Below are 17,308 nucleotides of genomic sequence, written 5' to 3'. Positions count from 1 at the left end.
GAATGATAACAAGTAGTTGGAGAACAGGAGCTATAGACTCTTAAAACCCAGGCAGATCTCCACTTAAATCTCTCTCTGTCCTTCATTTACTAGCTGGGTGAACTTGGCTAAGTGGCTTAATTTCTCTTCAGCTTGGGTTTGTAACTGATAAAATAGGGATAGTTATTGTACCTGCCTCAAAGCAAGTTGCTGAATGGGATGATGCATACAAAGGAAAGGCTTAGCTCAGTACCTTTATGAGTAAACACTAAATTGTAGCTTTACTTTGCCATATAGCAGCTTGCTGTACAAAAGCACATTCATTTAGGCTAAGGCATATTTTGGAAGTTATCGTGTGAGCATGTTTTCTATCTTCCTTCAGTACAAGCAAAGAGGGCACGTCTCCGGATGCTGAGAGTACCTTTTCTTCTTCTGAAGATTCTGCACACAAGTCTAAGCCAGTGAATCAGCCCCTTCCACCTTCCCGGTCTTCCATGGAAATGCCTGCACATCCAGCTCCTCGAACGGTCACAGATGAGGAGATAAACTTTGTAAAGACCTGCCTTCAGAGGTGGAGGAGTGAAATTGAACAAGATATACAAGGTCGGCTGTTTTAATACTTTTCAAACAGTTACTCTTTACCTTTTCTATTTGTTTGAGAACATGGAAGTTAGGCATCTTGGGTACAGTTCCTGCAGTTGCCATGGATATACTGTTGAATTTTGGTTGGGGGATTGTGACCTCTTTGGTACTTTTTGTTCCTTATACAATTGGTTCACATAATTCCATTTCACAACCATGAAAAGATCCCTCCTAGATCCCCTCCTCAGAATTCCTGGGAATTCCTGGAAGCTTGGAAGCTCATGACAGTTCCCTTTGGCTGAGAATTTTCTGAATCTGCTGAATTTCTTTTCTTGGAATTTATCTGAACTCTGATTTGAGTTGACCCAAACTTAGAATTTAGCTTTCCTGAATCTCTACTTTTGAAGTATTTTCTACATGAAGTATGCTATATTGAAGGTTAATGAGACAAAGAATGTTTGAGTAACGCACACAACATCAAATCGAAGTATTCAGCATTCTCTTCCTAAAATCCGTTGGTCTCATTGCCTCAGGACTCAGACTTTTCCTCCTCCTCTTCTTTCTTTTTTTTTTTTTAATTCTGGGAGCGACACATAAACAAATAATAAAAACCTAGATTTCTCCCAAGTTCTTTTTTTTTTTGTCGTTTTGTCTTTTTGTGACTTCTAGGGCCGCTCTCGCGGCAAATGGAGGTTCCCAGGCTAGGGGTCTAATCGGAGCTGTAGCCACTGGCCTACACCAGAGCCACAGCCACGCTGGACCCAAGCCGAGTCTGCAACCTACACCACAGCTCATGGCAATGCCGGATCGTTAACCCACTGAGCAAGGGCAGGGATCAAACCCGAAACCTCATGGTTCCCAGTCAGATTCGCTAACCACTGAGCCACGACGGGAACTCCTCCCAAGTTCTTATTCACAGAAATCAACCTTTTGCTTAGCTTTCTCCTTTCATGTCCTGTCTCTGGGACAGAGATTTTTACACCCAACTGACCCATTAAGGTCTTTTTCTGGAGGCTATTTCCTGTCTAAGATATTTTGGTGCCAATTATAAGAGATAATTTTTTAAGTCTTAATGTACTTCTGTGAAACTCAGTCTTTGTATAAAGCACTAGCTGCTTCAGAACTGCATTGTCCTTCATGGTTCATAGAGGAAAGTTGATAATGTCAAGAAGCCCAGGGATAAACAGGACTCTGCAGCGCCGAAGCAGCCTGGGTGACGTGGAATGAAATCACTTTAACGAAGTTTTCTTTTTTTAACAGATCTAAAGAATTGTATTGCAAGCACTACACAGACTATTGAGCAGATGTACTGTGATCCTCTCCTCCGCCAGGTAGAGTGAAAATTGATGGATGGGAAGGTAGTCAAGGCATATTCCAGTGGCACTTGTGTAGATACCAGAAGATCATTTGCTAGTTTTCTTGGAAACTGAATGGGAACTTCCCTGAGCTATAAAAATAAATTTAGGAAAGAAATAGGTATTATTCCGTATTTTAAGCTTAAAAAAAAGCAGTATGTCTTCTGTCACCAACAGAACCTAAAACATATTTTGTCTTTGATTTTGCCACGTGGTATTTTTTCATACCGTAGGAAAGTTTGTTAAACATTAATAAAAATTTATCGTAAGATGGTAACTGAAAGAGTTCAGGGGGGAACCTGACTAGGAATGGTTCCCCGTCCTTTCCAAAGTAATGATCCTTGGTGAGCCTTCATTTAGCAGCGTTCTTTCGTGCTTTGTTTCTCTAGGAACTCCGAAAGGAAGGCAGGCAGGCGGGAGTTCCCGCTGTCCACCTATGGTTTTGTTTAGAGTAGAATTCTGGGTAGAGAGGGTAAAGAGGCTCCCATTAGGGGCCTGCCCTCCGCTGGCTTCTGTGTGAACGGCCCTGTCCCTAGGGCTGCGTGGAGGCACGGTTGTGTTGCCTGGCAGGAAGGCAGTGTGTAAATCTTGGGTTTTCCCCATTTGCTCTTCTGTATTATTCCGGTGAAAGCATGTCAGGGTACTGATTAAATGTAAGTTTGATTTGATGGCTAACTTTCCTTTTCTTTCATCAGTGCTCATTTGGCACTTAAGCTCTGTTTTCTCCATATTGGGGGGAAAAATGTTTGTTTTCACATGTTGAAACAAACAAGTATGTAGTTAAAAGGGCCTTTATCCCGGATAAGTAGATAATTTCTCACAAGAAGAAATAGAGGGACCATGTGACTGACTCATAATGAAATATGCTACCTTAAATTTTGGTGCCACATAAAATAGGCGTAGAACAGGAGAGCTGCTAAACTTGTAGGTCCCAAGTGTGGTAAACTTATTCTCTATATGAGTCGTCAGTGGTGATTTTGTTTTTAGATAAACTGAGTTTGTAATGGGGAGGGAATGACACAAATTGGTCTCATTACCTAAACTTTAGAGTTGAAAGAGGCCTCAAAGGGGTCATCTAGTTCAGCTCTGGTTTTAAAGATTCAGTAACTGAGTCATACCTGGAAGATTCTAGGACTATGTTTTTGTTAGCTCTTGATGTTTTGATATGAACCCCATATCAAACACTGCATAAACAGGAGGTTTTTTAATGTCTGGTGGGTGGGGATAATTTTGAATTTTAGTAACCTAAGCCCTTGTCAGATTTTTTTCACTTAACCTCACTCAGGAAACGCTTTCTGACCTGCAGGTGCCTTACCGCTTGCATGCGGTTCTTGTTCATGAGGGACAAGCAAACGCAGGACACTACTGGGCGTACATCTATAATCAGCCCCGACAGGTCTGGCTCAAGTACAACGACATCTCCGTTACTGAGTCTTCCTGGGAAGAACTCGAAAGAGACTCCTATGGGGGCCTGAGAAACGTCAGTGCTTACTGTCTGATGTACATTAATGACAAGCTGCCGCACTGCCATGCAGGTAAAGATATCTAAGCAGAAGCCAGGGATGGGGAAAAGTCAGGACTCCTCAGGGCAGGGAACAGTTTTGCAGTTTTAAAAGTATATATATATATATATATATATATATATATATATATATATATATATATATATAAACTAGGATTTATTAGAAAATATTTTATTCAAAACATACGAACAGCGTAAAAGAGAACAAGAAGGAAAAATAAATTACCTTTCCCATTGCCATCCTTGAGCCAGCAAGGATCCATTCTTAGGTTTCTTGTGTCATCTTCAAGAAGTATGCTGTGCCAATGCTCGGTTTTATTTATTGTTATCTCTCAGCCACCCTGTTTTTTTCCCCAAATGGAATATTTTTCCATTCTATTATGCATTTTGTTCATTAATTGTTTTTCAGAGAGATCTCTATGTTCTTATAAATAAAAGCAACTTTTAAACAACTGCATAATAATTCCACTGCATAGAATATGTATGTAATTTCTTAAACCAATCGCTTATTGATAGACTTTTATATTGCCTCTAGTTTGTTTTTTTGTTTTTTTCTTTTTGTGGCCATACCTGAGGCATATGGAAATTCCCAGGCCTAGGGATCAAATCGGAGCTGCCGCTATAGGCCTAGCTGCAGCCACAGCAACACCAGATCCAAGCCAAATCTGAGACCTACACCACAGCTTGCCACAATGCCAGATCATTAACCCACTGCATGAGGCCAGGGATCAAACCTGCATCTTCATGGATACTAGTCAGATTCTTAACCCTCTGAGTCACAATGGGAACTTAAATTTTTTCCTTTTTTAGTGACATTCTTATACACATAATTTTGCACCCTTTGGAGAATAGCTAGATTTTATAAATAGATTTACCTGAACAATTTCATACTTCTCATAATACTACTACTAATGCCAAGAGCAGTCATAATCATTATTTCTCTTGGTGCTTTACTCCTTGCGGCATGCTCTCAAACTTGATTTCTGTAATAACTTATACCTCTAAAAGGAGGGTAAACAGGGTGAGAATTCTTATCACCCACATTTTCCAGCCGAGCTTCATTAATTGTCCAAAGTCATACAGCCAGTAAATAAATGGTAGACCCAAGATGCAAGTCCAGTCCTCATTCCACAGTCTGTGCTATTTTCCATTTATATTACTCTTTCTTCCTTTCACTTCTGAGATCGTAGAAGATCAAACTTCCCTGTGTCCCATAGGTAAGAAAACACATAAGCCATTTTGTCCAGGCAGAAATTATCTTTCTGATTTGCTAGTGTGGTTGTAGGGATATTGGGGATAGAGAGAAGGATCACTTAGTGGTAACTGGTCGTCATACTTGCACATTTGCAGTGTGAAAGCAGGAACAGCTGCTCGTGGGAGTTACTGTACACATGATGGTGCTGGCTGTTGGTTGCATATGGGAGCCTTGTTGTTACACATGCGGCTCGTTTTTATATTACAGAAACAGAGAAAGTAGAAACTGTCATTTGCTTAGTGAAAAGACTACTTCATAGCAACTAGTAAGTGGATGTGCTATTCTGCTGTAGGTTTTTATGTGGGTTTTTTTGGTCACAAGGTTAGAAGGGAGATTTAGTATTCTTGCCGTTTTTCATCATAGCCTTTATTGAACCAGGTATTGTTGACCATCTAACCTTTGTACCAAACTGCTTTCTATGATAGCACTTGATTGTGAGACCCTCAAGGTGGTATAAATGTCTTGGAATTCGTCTCTGTCTTGAGATGGATTTTCTTACCAATAATAGAGGCAGTGACTATAATGATAAAGCTGTTTACACTGAAATTTCCAGTGGACTTAATGTGATTTTCTGAATTTCCAAGAAATGTTTGGTTTGTTCTAGCTACTTTGTCAGTGATTGGCCTCTACTCCAAATCCTTACTCGTTATCATTCATTCATTCATTTAACAGATGTTCAATGCGCCTACCTACTAATGAGCCAGGCACTGTCATTGGGGCGCTGTGACTGTGGGCCTGATATTGTCAGTACTTCTGAAACACTTTGTATATCTGTATGTATTATTTATTAGGAGTAAGAAGAAAGACAAAGTGTCCTATTTTCCTTCCTTCTAGAAAGGACCTTTTGATCCCTTAAGACCTTTTGCTCAGTGGGACTCCGTTTTAACTCTGTCCTTTGTTCTTCCTCAGAGTCAGCCCCAAATGAATTGGATCAGATGTCAGGAGAGGTGGAAGCCCTCTCTGTTGAACTTAAGCATTACATTCAGGAAGATAACTGGAGGTTTGAGCAAGAAATCGAGGAGTGGGAAGAAGAGCAGTCTTGCAAAATCCCTCAAATGGACTCTTCCACCAGCTCAGCATCACAGGAGTTCTCTCCATCGCAAGGTATCCAAGCAGGGCTGGTTTATGCCAATGACCTGGACTCTTGTGCTCTACCCTTGTAGCCAGGCCTGTGTACTTGTGCTGAGTGGGTCGGGCCACGGTCTGCACAGGAGAGTTCAGATATAGTTTGTGTTGCACAACCTGACGGCCTAGCTTGAGGCTCTAGAATGTCCTTTCTGCTGAGCAGAAGTGATCAAAAAGACTGGCCACTTGTACTTTCACTGTTATAGGTTTTGCTTATTTCCCAAGTTGCAGAAGAAACTGAAAGATTAGTGGGTAGATTCTATGCAAACTATGCTCCCGAGGTGATCTTCTCAACAGATCGTTGTTTGTAGGAAGGCTTCTTGGCATAAAGAACTACAACGATGTTTAAAATGTTGGGAGCCCATTTTAAACTTTACAGAGTCATTGGTGACTTCTTGCTGAAGTAGACATTTCTTTGAGTCACAAGTCTCTAGGGGAAATTGCATTGATTTTTTTTTAAAAAGATTTGTTAGAAAGTTTGCACATTAAACTTTGTATCCATCCTGCTTGCCTTTTTTTTTTTTTGGTCTTTTTAGGGCTGCACCTGTGGCGTATGGATATTCCCAGACTAGGGGTCGAATCAGAGTTGTAGCCCCTGACCTACACCACAGCCGCAGCAACTCCAAATCTGAGCCATGTCTGCAACCTACACCACAGCTCATGGCAACGCCGGATTCTTAACCCACTGAGGGAGGCCAGGGATCGAACCTACGTCCTCATGGATACTAGCCACGAATAGCTGAGCCACGATGGGAACTCCCTGCTTGCCTTTGCGGAGTGTTCTAGAGCTTGCTTCTCATCAGATGCTAATTCCTTTGTGCTGTTCTTGGTCAGAGTCTTCAGTAGCCTCTTCCCATGGGGTTCGCTGCCTATCCTCGGAGCATGCCGTGATCGTGAAGGAACAGACTGCCCAGGCTATAGCAAACACGGCCCGCGCCTACGAGAAGAGTGGGGTAGAAGCAGCATTGAGTGAGGTGAGAGTGGCTTAGAAGCCCAAGTTCACAAGGGGTGGGCTGTTGGCAATGATCACCAGTTTTCTCACATTCCTTTTACTCTGTGTCTGTTGTGTTTAACCAATCCCTCTCTATTTCTTCTGTTTTTTTCTTACTCTCTCTCTCCGTTCTGTTGCCACAGCTTAAGGAAGCTGAACCCAAGACGCCCCTGCCCCCGGAAACACACCCCGCAGAGCAGTCAGAGCAGCCCCCACAGGCTCATGACGCAGAGTCTGCCGCCCAGCCCAATTCTGAGGTCTCTGAAGTCGAGATTCCCAGTGTGGGAAGGATTCTGGTTAGATCTGATGCAGATGGATATGATGAGGAGGTACAGAGATGAGTGCAGGGTTGAGCTGTCTGTCGTCAGTCTTACCTTGCCTTCTCCTGAGACCAAGTACGGTTGTGTAGGGCGTTTGGCAGTAGTTCATATTTTCTCACCAACATAAATGATGGGCAGGAGGGCCTGTCTTAGTTACCGCTGTGCACCGCTGCCAGTGTCTGTCTACCCTGACCTGTCATGTGAGAGCCACCGCAGAGGCCATGGGGCTCAGAAAGGTAGAATTGAACACCTCGTTTGGTATTATGAACAAAAAATTGCCTCTTAAGTTAGAAGTTTCTGTCTTTGCTAATATTAGTCCACTGTGTTTCCTCCAAATATAACAGTTTCCGTTGTCTAGTGAGCAAAACAAATGTGAACCGAGGTTGCTTTTAGTTCTATAACTTTAGGAAGAAGCTGTAAAACATACATCTTTGTTCACTGGCTGCCTCCTTTATAATCATCACTGCACACTAACAGTTGTGAATCTTGTCCTCAGATTTCTGTTTTTTTCTAGTGGGATATTTTTTAGTAGTTGTAAAATTTTTCCAAAAAAAAAAAAAAAAGATTTTTTTTGTTTTACGGTCCTATTTGTGTATCCCCCCTAGCTTCCAGGTTGTTTAAAGTGTGCTGTGCATCCTAGTAAAACTCCAAAATTTTTAGGATATACACCCAGACCACAGAACTAAATTGGAGTTCTTACCTCAGACACTTCCCCTTTGAGTTATAATTTAACTTGTTTCATTAGCCGTGCCCGTATTGTAGATGTTTTTAGACATGCATTTTTCTTCATCTGCTGAATTAGAATATAGAGAAATAGGAGTTCCCATCGTGGCGCAGTGGTTAACGAATCCGACTAGGAACCATGAGGTTTCGGGTTCAGTCCCTGCCCTTGCTCAGTGGGTTAACGATCCCGCATTGCCGTGAGCTGTGGTGTAGGTTGCAGACGCGGCTCGGATCCTGCGTTGCTGTGGCTCTGGCGTAGGCTGGCGGCTACAGCTCCGATTCGACCCCTAGCCTGGGAACCTCCATATGCTGCGGGAGCGGCCCAAGAATTAGCAGCAACAACAACAACAAAGACAAAAGGCAGAAAAAAAAAAGAATATAGAGAAATAACTAGTTTGGGGCCAGGTCTTGACCTTGCGTGGAGGGGCCGGGGCTGTGGGGGTGACTAGGACTAAGTGTGTGAGCCTTGACCTGCGGATGCTGGCCAAGGAGCACGCTGCCATGCTTCCCCACAGCTGTCTCTTTGCCTTTCTTTCATGCAGTCTTCCTCTGAACCTTTCTTCTCTCCTTTTTCTCTGTGTTTTGTGCCCTCTTGTGGTAGGTGATGCTGAGCCCTGCCATGCAAGGGGTCATCCTGGCCATAGCTAAAGCCCGTCAGACCTTTGACCGAGACGGGTCTGAAGCAGGGCTTATTAAGGTATCTCTGTCTTTTAAAATTCTAATCCTTATGCCACAGGTATCCTAACAGTAGGGCAATAATTTTATTTGATAGTCCAAAATGGGATGAAAAATGGTTTTCATTGAAGTAAAATGCAAACCTCCCTTTTCTGCCCAACTAATGATCCAGGCATCGCACAGCACGAATGGCACCTTCCTTGCTGGCCCCAGCGCAGCCTTGGTGTCCCCGCGCACCTGCTAGAGGGCTCGCCCATGTGCATGGGAAGAGGTCTCTTAGTACGGCTGTGACCGAGACATGCCTTTGTGATATGGGGGCCATAACATAGGAAAGTAGACCAAGCTTTTTAAGGCACTTGAAGAAATTCCGTCATGTGGAATTTTAAATTTCAGGTCTTTAGTACGCAAGGATATGCCTGAAACAATTAAAACTAAATATTTGGGGTTTTTCCCAGAACTTTATGGGAAAAATGAATTTCTTGTGAGGACAGTGCCTTTGGTGCCAGAGGAGTTTTCATCCCTTGTGAAATGCAAACAGCTTACCAGTTCCTTAGTTGCCTCTGTAATACCTCAGCAAGAACTTCTTAGAAGTCTTAGAGTTGGGAAAACCCCTGGAGCCCTGAAGTATCAGTGTCTGCCTGCTGAACCCACAGTGCACCCCTTTGTAACTACCAGTTCTGTCTTGGCTAGGCATTCCATGAAGAGTACTCCAGGCTCTATCAGCTTGCCAAGGAGACCCCCACCTCTCACAGTGACCCCCGACTTCAGCACGTGCTTGTCTACTTCTTCCAAAATGAAGCACCCAAGAGGGTAGTAGAGCGGACCCTGCTGGAACAGTTTGCAGATAAAAATCTTAGCTACGATGAAAGGTGAGAGGGGACCCTCAGGTGAACCAACCCTCCTCCTGGGTCTGGCCTGACTAAGTCCTCTGGAGGGGGAGCCCTCATGGTGTTCTGAGCTTTGTCCACAGGTCCATCAGCATTATGAAGGTGGCTCAAGCGAAACTGAAGGAGATTGGTCCAGATGACATGAATATGGAGGAGTACAAGGTGAGTCTTCTCCACGTCTACAGAGCAAACGCATTCATTTCTAAGGCAAAACAAACAGACTGACTCCACCACCCCGCCTTCCCCCCAGAGAAGCTGGGTAAGAATGAATAAATGATTTGTTCTAAAGCTTAGAATAGCCAGGTTCTTTATTCTATGGTTCTGTTAGACTGAGTCAGTACTTCATTTCCCTTAAATATCTACTTTAGTCTTGTCCTAGGCAATAAAATTCTTGAATTCATGGTTTTGGTTTGTTTTAAACAATAGAGTTTTCTGTTTCTATATTGGAAATTAAATTTGTATGTGTTAAAATGCATATAAGACTACAGTTTTTCTTTCTTTTTCTTTTTGTGGCTGCGCCTGTGGCATATGGAAGTTCCCAGGCTAGGTGTCAAATTGGAGCAGCAGCCGCCAGCCTACACCACAGCCACAGCAATGTGGGATCAGAGCCACATCTGTGACCTACACCACAGCTCACAGCAGTGCTGGATCCTTAACCCACTGAGTGAGGCCAGGGATGGAACCCACATCCTCATGATTACTATTCGGGTTCATTACCATTGAGCCACAATGGGAACTCCTTTTTTTTTTTTCTCTCTCTCTCTTAGATTTCCAAAAAAAGCATTGTGTTGTAGCCAAGACAGTGTTTTGTGCCACCTAAGGTGTGCCTGCCACTCCCACTGAACTTGTGTGTTGTTCTCTGTGGATGGAATGGTCTTGTCCCTCCATCTTCCTTACGTCTGGATAGGTCCTCAGAACTTGAGGTCATTCGTTTAAACCAGAGCTGAACCTGGAGTTCTCTTGTAGTGCAGCAGGTTAAGGATCCTGTGTTGTCAGTGCAGCAGCTCAGGTTGCTGCTGTGGCGTGCATTTAACCCCTGGCCCAGGAACTGCCATATGCTGTAGGCATGGCCAAAAAAACCAAACCAAACCAAAACAAAACAAAAAAAAACAGAGCTGAATGACTTTGGCATGGGTGTTGGACATTAAGATACTAAATTCTAAGCCTCACATGAAATGAATATTTCTGTTCCTCAGCTGAAGGAACTAGACATGGAAAATTAAGGTCAACAATAGACTTCTATCCTGAATGTTGAGTACTTTATTGTCTAAGCAAGCTTTTTGTCTCTTGTTTTTTTGTGCCTGGCTCTGTGTATTCAATAAACATTTGTATTGAGTTTGCAATGTCCTGGGATGGAAAGCGTGGAAGTAGTTGTAGTCATAATCACAAATGGCTGTCATTCCTTTCCAGAAATGGCATGAAGATTATAGTTTGTTTCGAAAAGTGTCTGTGTATCTCCTGACCGGCCTGGAACTCTATCAGAAAGGAAAGTAAGTTGGCTTGTATGTCACTAAGATTATTGGTCAGGACACTGTTATTCATTGACGCCCACCCCGGAATTCTCAGGACCACAGCCACACCACCTCGCTTCTCACATGTGCCCTGCACCTCCCCTTTCCCAGCGTTTCACTTCAGCTTTGCTTTGAACATCACAGGTGGCTTTTCATCCCTTACCTAATGATGAATTAGTTGAGAGAGATAATGGCCAGTTTTTTGTGTGTGATAAATGAACTCAGAAAACGAATTTTAGAGTTGGCCTGGACCTTAGCATCTAGTTCACGTCTTTGTTTTAAAGTTGGGAAGAATAGAAGTCCAGGGAAGTTCTATGGGCTGCCTTGGGTTTCTTAGTCAGTTTGCAGAAGACCTGAGACTGGCTGTGGTCTCTGGCCCTCAGGCTTGTCCCACTGCACCACGCCACCTCCATCCTTAAGATCTTCCCATAGCTGCAGCCAGTTGCATTCTTATACAAGGAAGGAGTGGGGACTAAGCCCTGGGTCTGGGGAAGAAGCCCTGAGCTGGCTATTTTCTACCACTTTCTAAGGTACCAGGAGGCGCTTTCCTACCTGGTGTACGCCTACCAGAGCAATGCCGCTCTGCTGCTGAAGGGGCCTCGCCGCGGCGTGAAGGAGTCTGTGATCGCTTTATACCGAAGAAAATGCCTTCTGGTTTGTACTGTTTGTAAAGCCTTTTGGTTTTTGTTGTCCTGTGTTTACCTTTGCCCCTTGAAGCCATAAAGAAATATAACTGAAGAAAGAAAAAAATCTCCACAGGGTTTTAGATTTTTTCAAACTCTCAAGAGTGGTTTTACATCAGAGCCGTTAAGTTACTTCAGTGGATACCATGCTTCCTCCACCCCCGATGGAAGTAAGGATGAGGGGCACGTACCCCTTTTCGGTGCCCTTCGAGCATACCTGCTTACAGCTTTTATCACGGAGTGTCTCTGCTTAATCCTCCTCTTTTTTCTTTTTTTTGATTTTTAGGGCCGAACCCACAGCATATGGAGGTTCCCGTATGCCGAATGGCTAGGGGTCTAATTGGAGCTACAGCTGCCAGCCTACGCCACAGCCACAGCAATGCAGGATCTGAGCCACGTCTGTGACCTACACAACTCATGGCAACACCGGATCCTTAACCCACTGGGTGAGGCCAGGGATCGAACCTGAAACTTCATGGTTACTAGTCAGATTCATTTCCACTGTGCCACAACGGGAACTCCTCACTCCTCTTCTTATTCAGCGCCTGGTATGTAGAAAGCTTGTAACAAATGTCTGTTTTTTCTATGTTCCCTGCTAAGCTAGCAGATGAGAGTTTTAGTGACTTCTAAAGAGACTAGCTTTTTAAAAACAGTGTGGACCATAAAGATTGGTCCTGTCATCCTATTAATACTGATGTCGTACTCCCCGGAGATCTAGCCTGGCCACTCAGCAAGGCAGATGCAGATCCCTAGGCCTCCCCAGGGGTTTCTGCAGGTGCTTTTTCTTCAGCAAACTGCAGAGGAGCCTGCCCTGGACCCACGTGCTTACTTGGCCTCCCTGACGCCTGGGAGGACTGCCCTTTTCCAGAGGAATCAGGCCAGCATTTCTGCCACTGCCTCTTGTTCATACCAAACGGAGAAGATTAAGTCATGACGTATACTTATCTCAAAGTCTTCATTTTCTAATTTATACTTGGATTCCTGTATCAGTTATACATGTGGCAGAGCATTTTGAAGCTGAAAAGGGGGCCTTATAGATTTGATGGATCTAAATTTTATTAGAGACATGCTTTATTTTTTTAAATCACCAAATATAGATGACATTTTGAATGTCCTGCTCAGTTTCCACAGGGAGGCAGAAGTAGGGATTCAGATTCTTTGTGTCTCTGGTGTGTGTCAGGATCACCTAAGGAACTTTCCCATGGTGGTGCCCAGGCCTCTCCCCAGACACAGGGAAACCAGAGTGTCCAGGGAGGGGCCTGGGCACCAGCTTGTCTTCTGCAGGTGATTCTGATGTTCACTGAAGGATGAGAACCCTTGAATAGGTCTCTTGATAGAAGCAGTTAAATATAATCTTGAATAAGTTAAGGCTACTGGGTCAGAAACTTTGCTGCACTAGGATCACTTTGGGACCCAGTGCACAGGTCACCTGAATACCAATTAAATCAGTGTGTCTAGGGCGGGGCATCAGTAGTTTTAAACATCCCCAGGCAACTCCAGTGTACAGTGATTTGGAAACTACTTGTGTAGACTCTTCTAAAATAGTTATCTATCCTTTTCAGACTTTTTTCACTCTGTTTTTTATCTGTAGGAGCTAAATGCCAAAGCGGCTTCTCTCTTTGAAACAAATGATGAACACTCTGTAACAGAGGGTATTAATGTGATGAATGAATTGATCATTCCCTGCATTCACCTTATCATTAATAATGACATCTCCAAGGATGACCTGGATGCCATTGAGATCATGAGAAACCATTGGTGCTCTTACCTTGGGCAAGATATTGCAGGTGCGTTGTTGTTACCACTCCTGGTGATTCTAAGGCCATTGAGGATTCTAGAAAATACAGTGGACTCACTCTATAGTACCAGTGTTCCAACCTAAGGGATTGGAATCCCCTAGCGTATGCGTGAGTTTAAAGTAGATCTGTTCTATCGAAACAAGGAATGGGGGCCGAGACCCCTCTCCCTCTTAGTCTCCCCTTACCTCCTCTGTGGCTGCTAAATCACCTCCACGGCCAGCCAGCCCAGTTTGAAAAGAAATCACTGTTCTCTGGGGATGTCAGACATCTGTTACTTTTTCATCTGCCAGAATCTGAACTTTAATTGTATAGCTTCAAAATAAAAATCTATTTACATGGCTTGATTACCTTTTGGTGCCGTAACTAAATTTTTCTGTGACTTGAAGTTGTAAAGCATAAACGTTATCATGAACTATGATGCCTTCAAGTTAACAAATTAGTAAATGGAACATCTGTGCATGTCCAAAGCATTTTGGAGAAGGAGCCTAAAACCAGGCATTTTTAGCTGAGTTTGGTAGACTTAGAAAGTTGGTGCATCTCCTAATATAAATCTTCTTTATTAGTTTCTCCCCAGTGTAGATATTCTACTGACTTGTTAAAGTGCTCAAATTTATAATATTTATTGGAAAGTTCTGTAAGAATTAGTAGCTGTGAATTCCCTTTGAATGTCTTCAGTTTTTATTTGGACCATATGTGATTATAGCTTTACTTAATGTCATGTATGCACATCAGTATATTTTAATTATTTGAAGGTAAAGAACAGTCTTCCACCTATAGCAGTATTATATTTATAGTACATTATATTTTTGATACTTTCTCAAATTTTAAAAGGATGACTGATTGGAAGAAGTGTCGATAATGAAGTGAATATATAGTGTTATTCTGCCACATGTCAGATGGCTTAAAGTGGTGATCTAAAACTTTGGTATATTTGGCCAGTAGGTCTTTGCTCCTTGTTTGGCTTGAAGGATTCATCATTTGTTGTTGGCTCTTCAGAACGATGCTTTGACCTTTGAGGCTGGGTGACGGCTGTATGAAAGAGCTTCTCATATCATTGCAGACTTACTAGTTTTTACTCAGAGATTTATTTAGCTGTATAGTAACCATTGATTTTTCCCTCTACAGAAAATCTGCAACTGTGCTTGGGGGAGTTTCTACCCAGGCTTCTAGATCCTTCTGCAGAAATCATTGTCTTGAAGGAGCCTCCAACTATTCGACCCAATTCTCCCTATGACCTTTGCAGCCGATTTGCAGCTGTCATGGAGTCAATTCAAGGAGTGTCAACTGTGACAGTGAAATAAGCCCCCATGTGTTCAAGGCCCATCCTGGCCTTTGGCTGACTGCCTGTTGCACAGAAGTCTGTTGTCACAGTGTTTACCTTGGGCAAGGAATTAGGTAGAAAAGTAAGATTCAGATCCAGACCCCAACCATGCCGTGTGTGTAAAGAAGGATTGAAAATAAAAATGCACTTTTTAGGTACAGAATCATAAAAGCGATTTCACTTAAAAAAGGCAGGAGGCAGTGTATCAAGGTATTGATTTATGCCAGAAGACCTGAGATGCCTCTTGTACCTATGAGACTGCTCGGGCTTTTCTAAGCCTTTGCCACTTTTAAAATGATCCTTCAGGCATAATATTTTTGACAGCAGAATAGAAGGGTGAGTCATCAGAACGTGAACCAGATGAACAGCTACTAGTTATTTTATCAAATATAGATGGCGTTAAAAAGTTCTTAACTGCAAGAGGCCAGACGTATAAACCTTGCCTGGCTCTTGACAGGAGATGACAGTGGGCTGATGAGCCCCTGCCATTTCACTTGTGGGTGGAGCATGAGGTCATGTGCCAGTGTGATGCCCAAAAGGCGAAAGAAAACTGCCTCTCCTTTCTTTCTTCTCTCTCCTTCATTTTATATTTTTAAACAAACCGGAAAACCTCACACTCGGTCCTAAGTGAAAGAAAGGAAAGCGTTAAGGATTTTAGATGGGAGTAGCAGCATTGTGAAACTTGACTAAAGAGATCATAGTTGTTAACCATTTAGGTAAATTTTTCTAGTGTCTGAAAATTGTCAGAAACACACAGCTAAGGCTGCTGCTGGCTCAGAAGAACATTTTGATACCCCTCCCCTTTTTTTGCTTTAAAAAATAAGGGATGTGGGTTTGTTAAAAAAAAAAGAAAAAAAGAAAAAAAGAAAGAAAGAAAGAAAAACCTATATATATGTATATGTAGAGAGAGAAATATCCCCTGTTGACCATTTTTAAAGGCTCTAGATTGGGTATTGTGTTTTAACCAAATTTTAAGATTAATGAGGGAATTGTGGGCAGGAAGAACACTTGATACAACTATGCAGATTTTATAAATGTGCAATAAAAGTATTTGTTTTACCCTTGGTGTACAGTATGGTCTTTATTTAACATATTTTTTCTGAAAATGAATGAACTCAGTAAGCATTTGTCAGGTTTCAGGTTTTCTTTGAAAGGAAAAAGCAGATTAAAAGAGTCGCTTCCTGAGCAGCACCTAGTGGTGGCTGATCTCTTTTCATCTGTTTGCTAGTTGAATGGCAGGTAAATGTATCCACTTTTAATTTGTCTAATTTAGAAGGCAAAAGAAAAATTATTAAAACGTAATTTCTTATCTTTTGATGAAGGTAATGGTTAGGCTATTTTTTTTTTTTTTTTTACTCATAGTCAGATGTGTTTTTGTGTTTCCAAGCACACTTGCAAAGGTTTGTTTTGTGGGAAACTGATCCGTTTTCTTACATATTGATTACCTGTTACTGTTTAAAATTCTGAATAGCACCATGTGCCGTTTTCTTTTTCTTTCTTTTTTCAGAAAAAAAAATATTTTATTAAAGAGCAAACTGTTCACTCACTCACTGGTTGGGAGAAGTTTCCCTCATTGTGAAAACAGTGACAGGTCATGTGTATACAGGCCACGATCTCCTTAACACGCTCTGTTATCCCTGTCACGACTGAGTACTAGGCACAGTTGTGTAACATCCTTGGCATGATGGAGACTATGTTGCCCAAGGTCATAGGCGTCCCAAATAGCATAACCAGGGCACTAACACTTGGTCTTGTAAAGTCCTTTGCTTTGTATCTTTCCACTTTAGTTATTCTCCACTCAGGTTTTGATGATCTACAGTTGGCGAGGAAAGGAACAGCTAGACACTGTAGTGTGCAGTTTTGACTAGTTGGTAGATTTGGATCCACTCCACTCATCAAGGAGAATGTGGGGGCTGCCTTAGGTACAGCGTGGCTTCTTGCAACGTCCACAGCCTGCCTCAGGCTAAGAATGGTTTTACATGTTTAAAGGATTGTGAGAAAGAAGGGTGAAGAGGTGGAGTGGGAAGAGGAACCAAAGCAACCCTTGCCTGAGATGATTCGAGAGTTTGGGAGAGTAATTGACCTCAGCATAAATTCCCTGGAGACAAGGTTTAGCCTTTTCCTGGTTAACTGGAATTGCAGTCCTTTTCTGCTGGGTTTCTTATCTCTTTTAAGAACTGTGGAGCATATAAATTCATTGTTACCCTACCCACTTTTAGAAAGGTGTCTATCAGCAGATGAATGGATAAAGAAGATGTGTGTGTGTGTGTGTGTGTGTGTGTGTGTGTGTGTGTGTGTATAGCCATAAGAAAAGAATGAAATAACGCCATTCTCAGCAATATGGGTGGAACCAGAGATGACCTATCTAAGAAACAGACTCACAGACATAGAGAACAGACTGTGGGTGCCAAGGGAGTTGGGGTTAGCAGATGCAAATTATTACATGTAGAATGGATAAACAATAAGGTCTTACTGTATAGCACAGGAAACTAATCCTGAGATAAACCATAATGGAAAATAATATAAAGGAAATGTGTATGTATTACTGAATTACTTTGCTGTGCAGCAGAAATTGACACA

General features: G+C 42.5%; 1 protein-coding gene across 11 annotated transcripts in view; it reads left to right on the top strand.

Annotated features, from left to right (window-relative positions):
- Positions 1–15,787, top strand: part of USP28 (ubiquitin specific peptidase 28) — a 64,154-nt gene extending 48,367 nt beyond the window's left edge. For 8 of the 11 annotated variants that reach the window (XM_047752096.1, XM_047752095.1, XM_047752100.1 and 5 more), the window contains 13 exons: positions 362–582; positions 1,822–1,892; positions 3,223–3,451; positions 5,603–5,797; positions 6,653–6,792; positions 6,953–7,138; positions 8,454–8,549; positions 9,218–9,396; positions 9,498–9,576; positions 10,825–10,904; positions 11,456–11,579; positions 13,200–13,395; positions 14,533–15,787. In XM_047752096.1, coding sequence (XP_047608052.1) covers positions 362–582; positions 1,822–1,892; positions 3,223–3,451; positions 5,603–5,797; positions 6,653–6,792; positions 6,953–7,138; positions 8,454–8,549; positions 9,218–9,396; positions 9,498–9,576; positions 10,825–10,904; positions 11,456–11,579; positions 13,200–13,395; positions 14,533–14,708 — 1,972 coding nt within the window. In that variant the 3' untranslated portion in view covers positions 14,709–15,787. The remainder of the gene's footprint in view (positions 1–361; positions 583–1,821; positions 1,893–3,222; positions 3,452–5,602; positions 5,798–6,652; positions 6,793–6,952; positions 7,139–8,453; positions 8,550–9,217; positions 9,397–9,497; positions 9,577–10,824; positions 10,905–11,455; positions 11,580–13,199; positions 13,396–14,532) is intronic. The other 3 variants (XM_047752103.1, XM_047752102.1, XM_047752101.1) reach the window with 2 other exon arrangements.
- Positions 15,788–17,308: the final 1,521 nt, after the last annotated feature.

This window comes from Phacochoerus africanus, chromosome 11, assembly GCF_016906955.1.
Source record: "Phacochoerus africanus isolate WHEZ1 chromosome 11, ROS_Pafr_v1, whole genome shotgun sequence".
NCBI lineage: Eukaryota > Metazoa > Chordata > Mammalia > Artiodactyla > Suidae > Phacochoerus > Phacochoerus africanus.
This window is presented reverse-complemented; position numbering and strand designations above follow the sequence as displayed.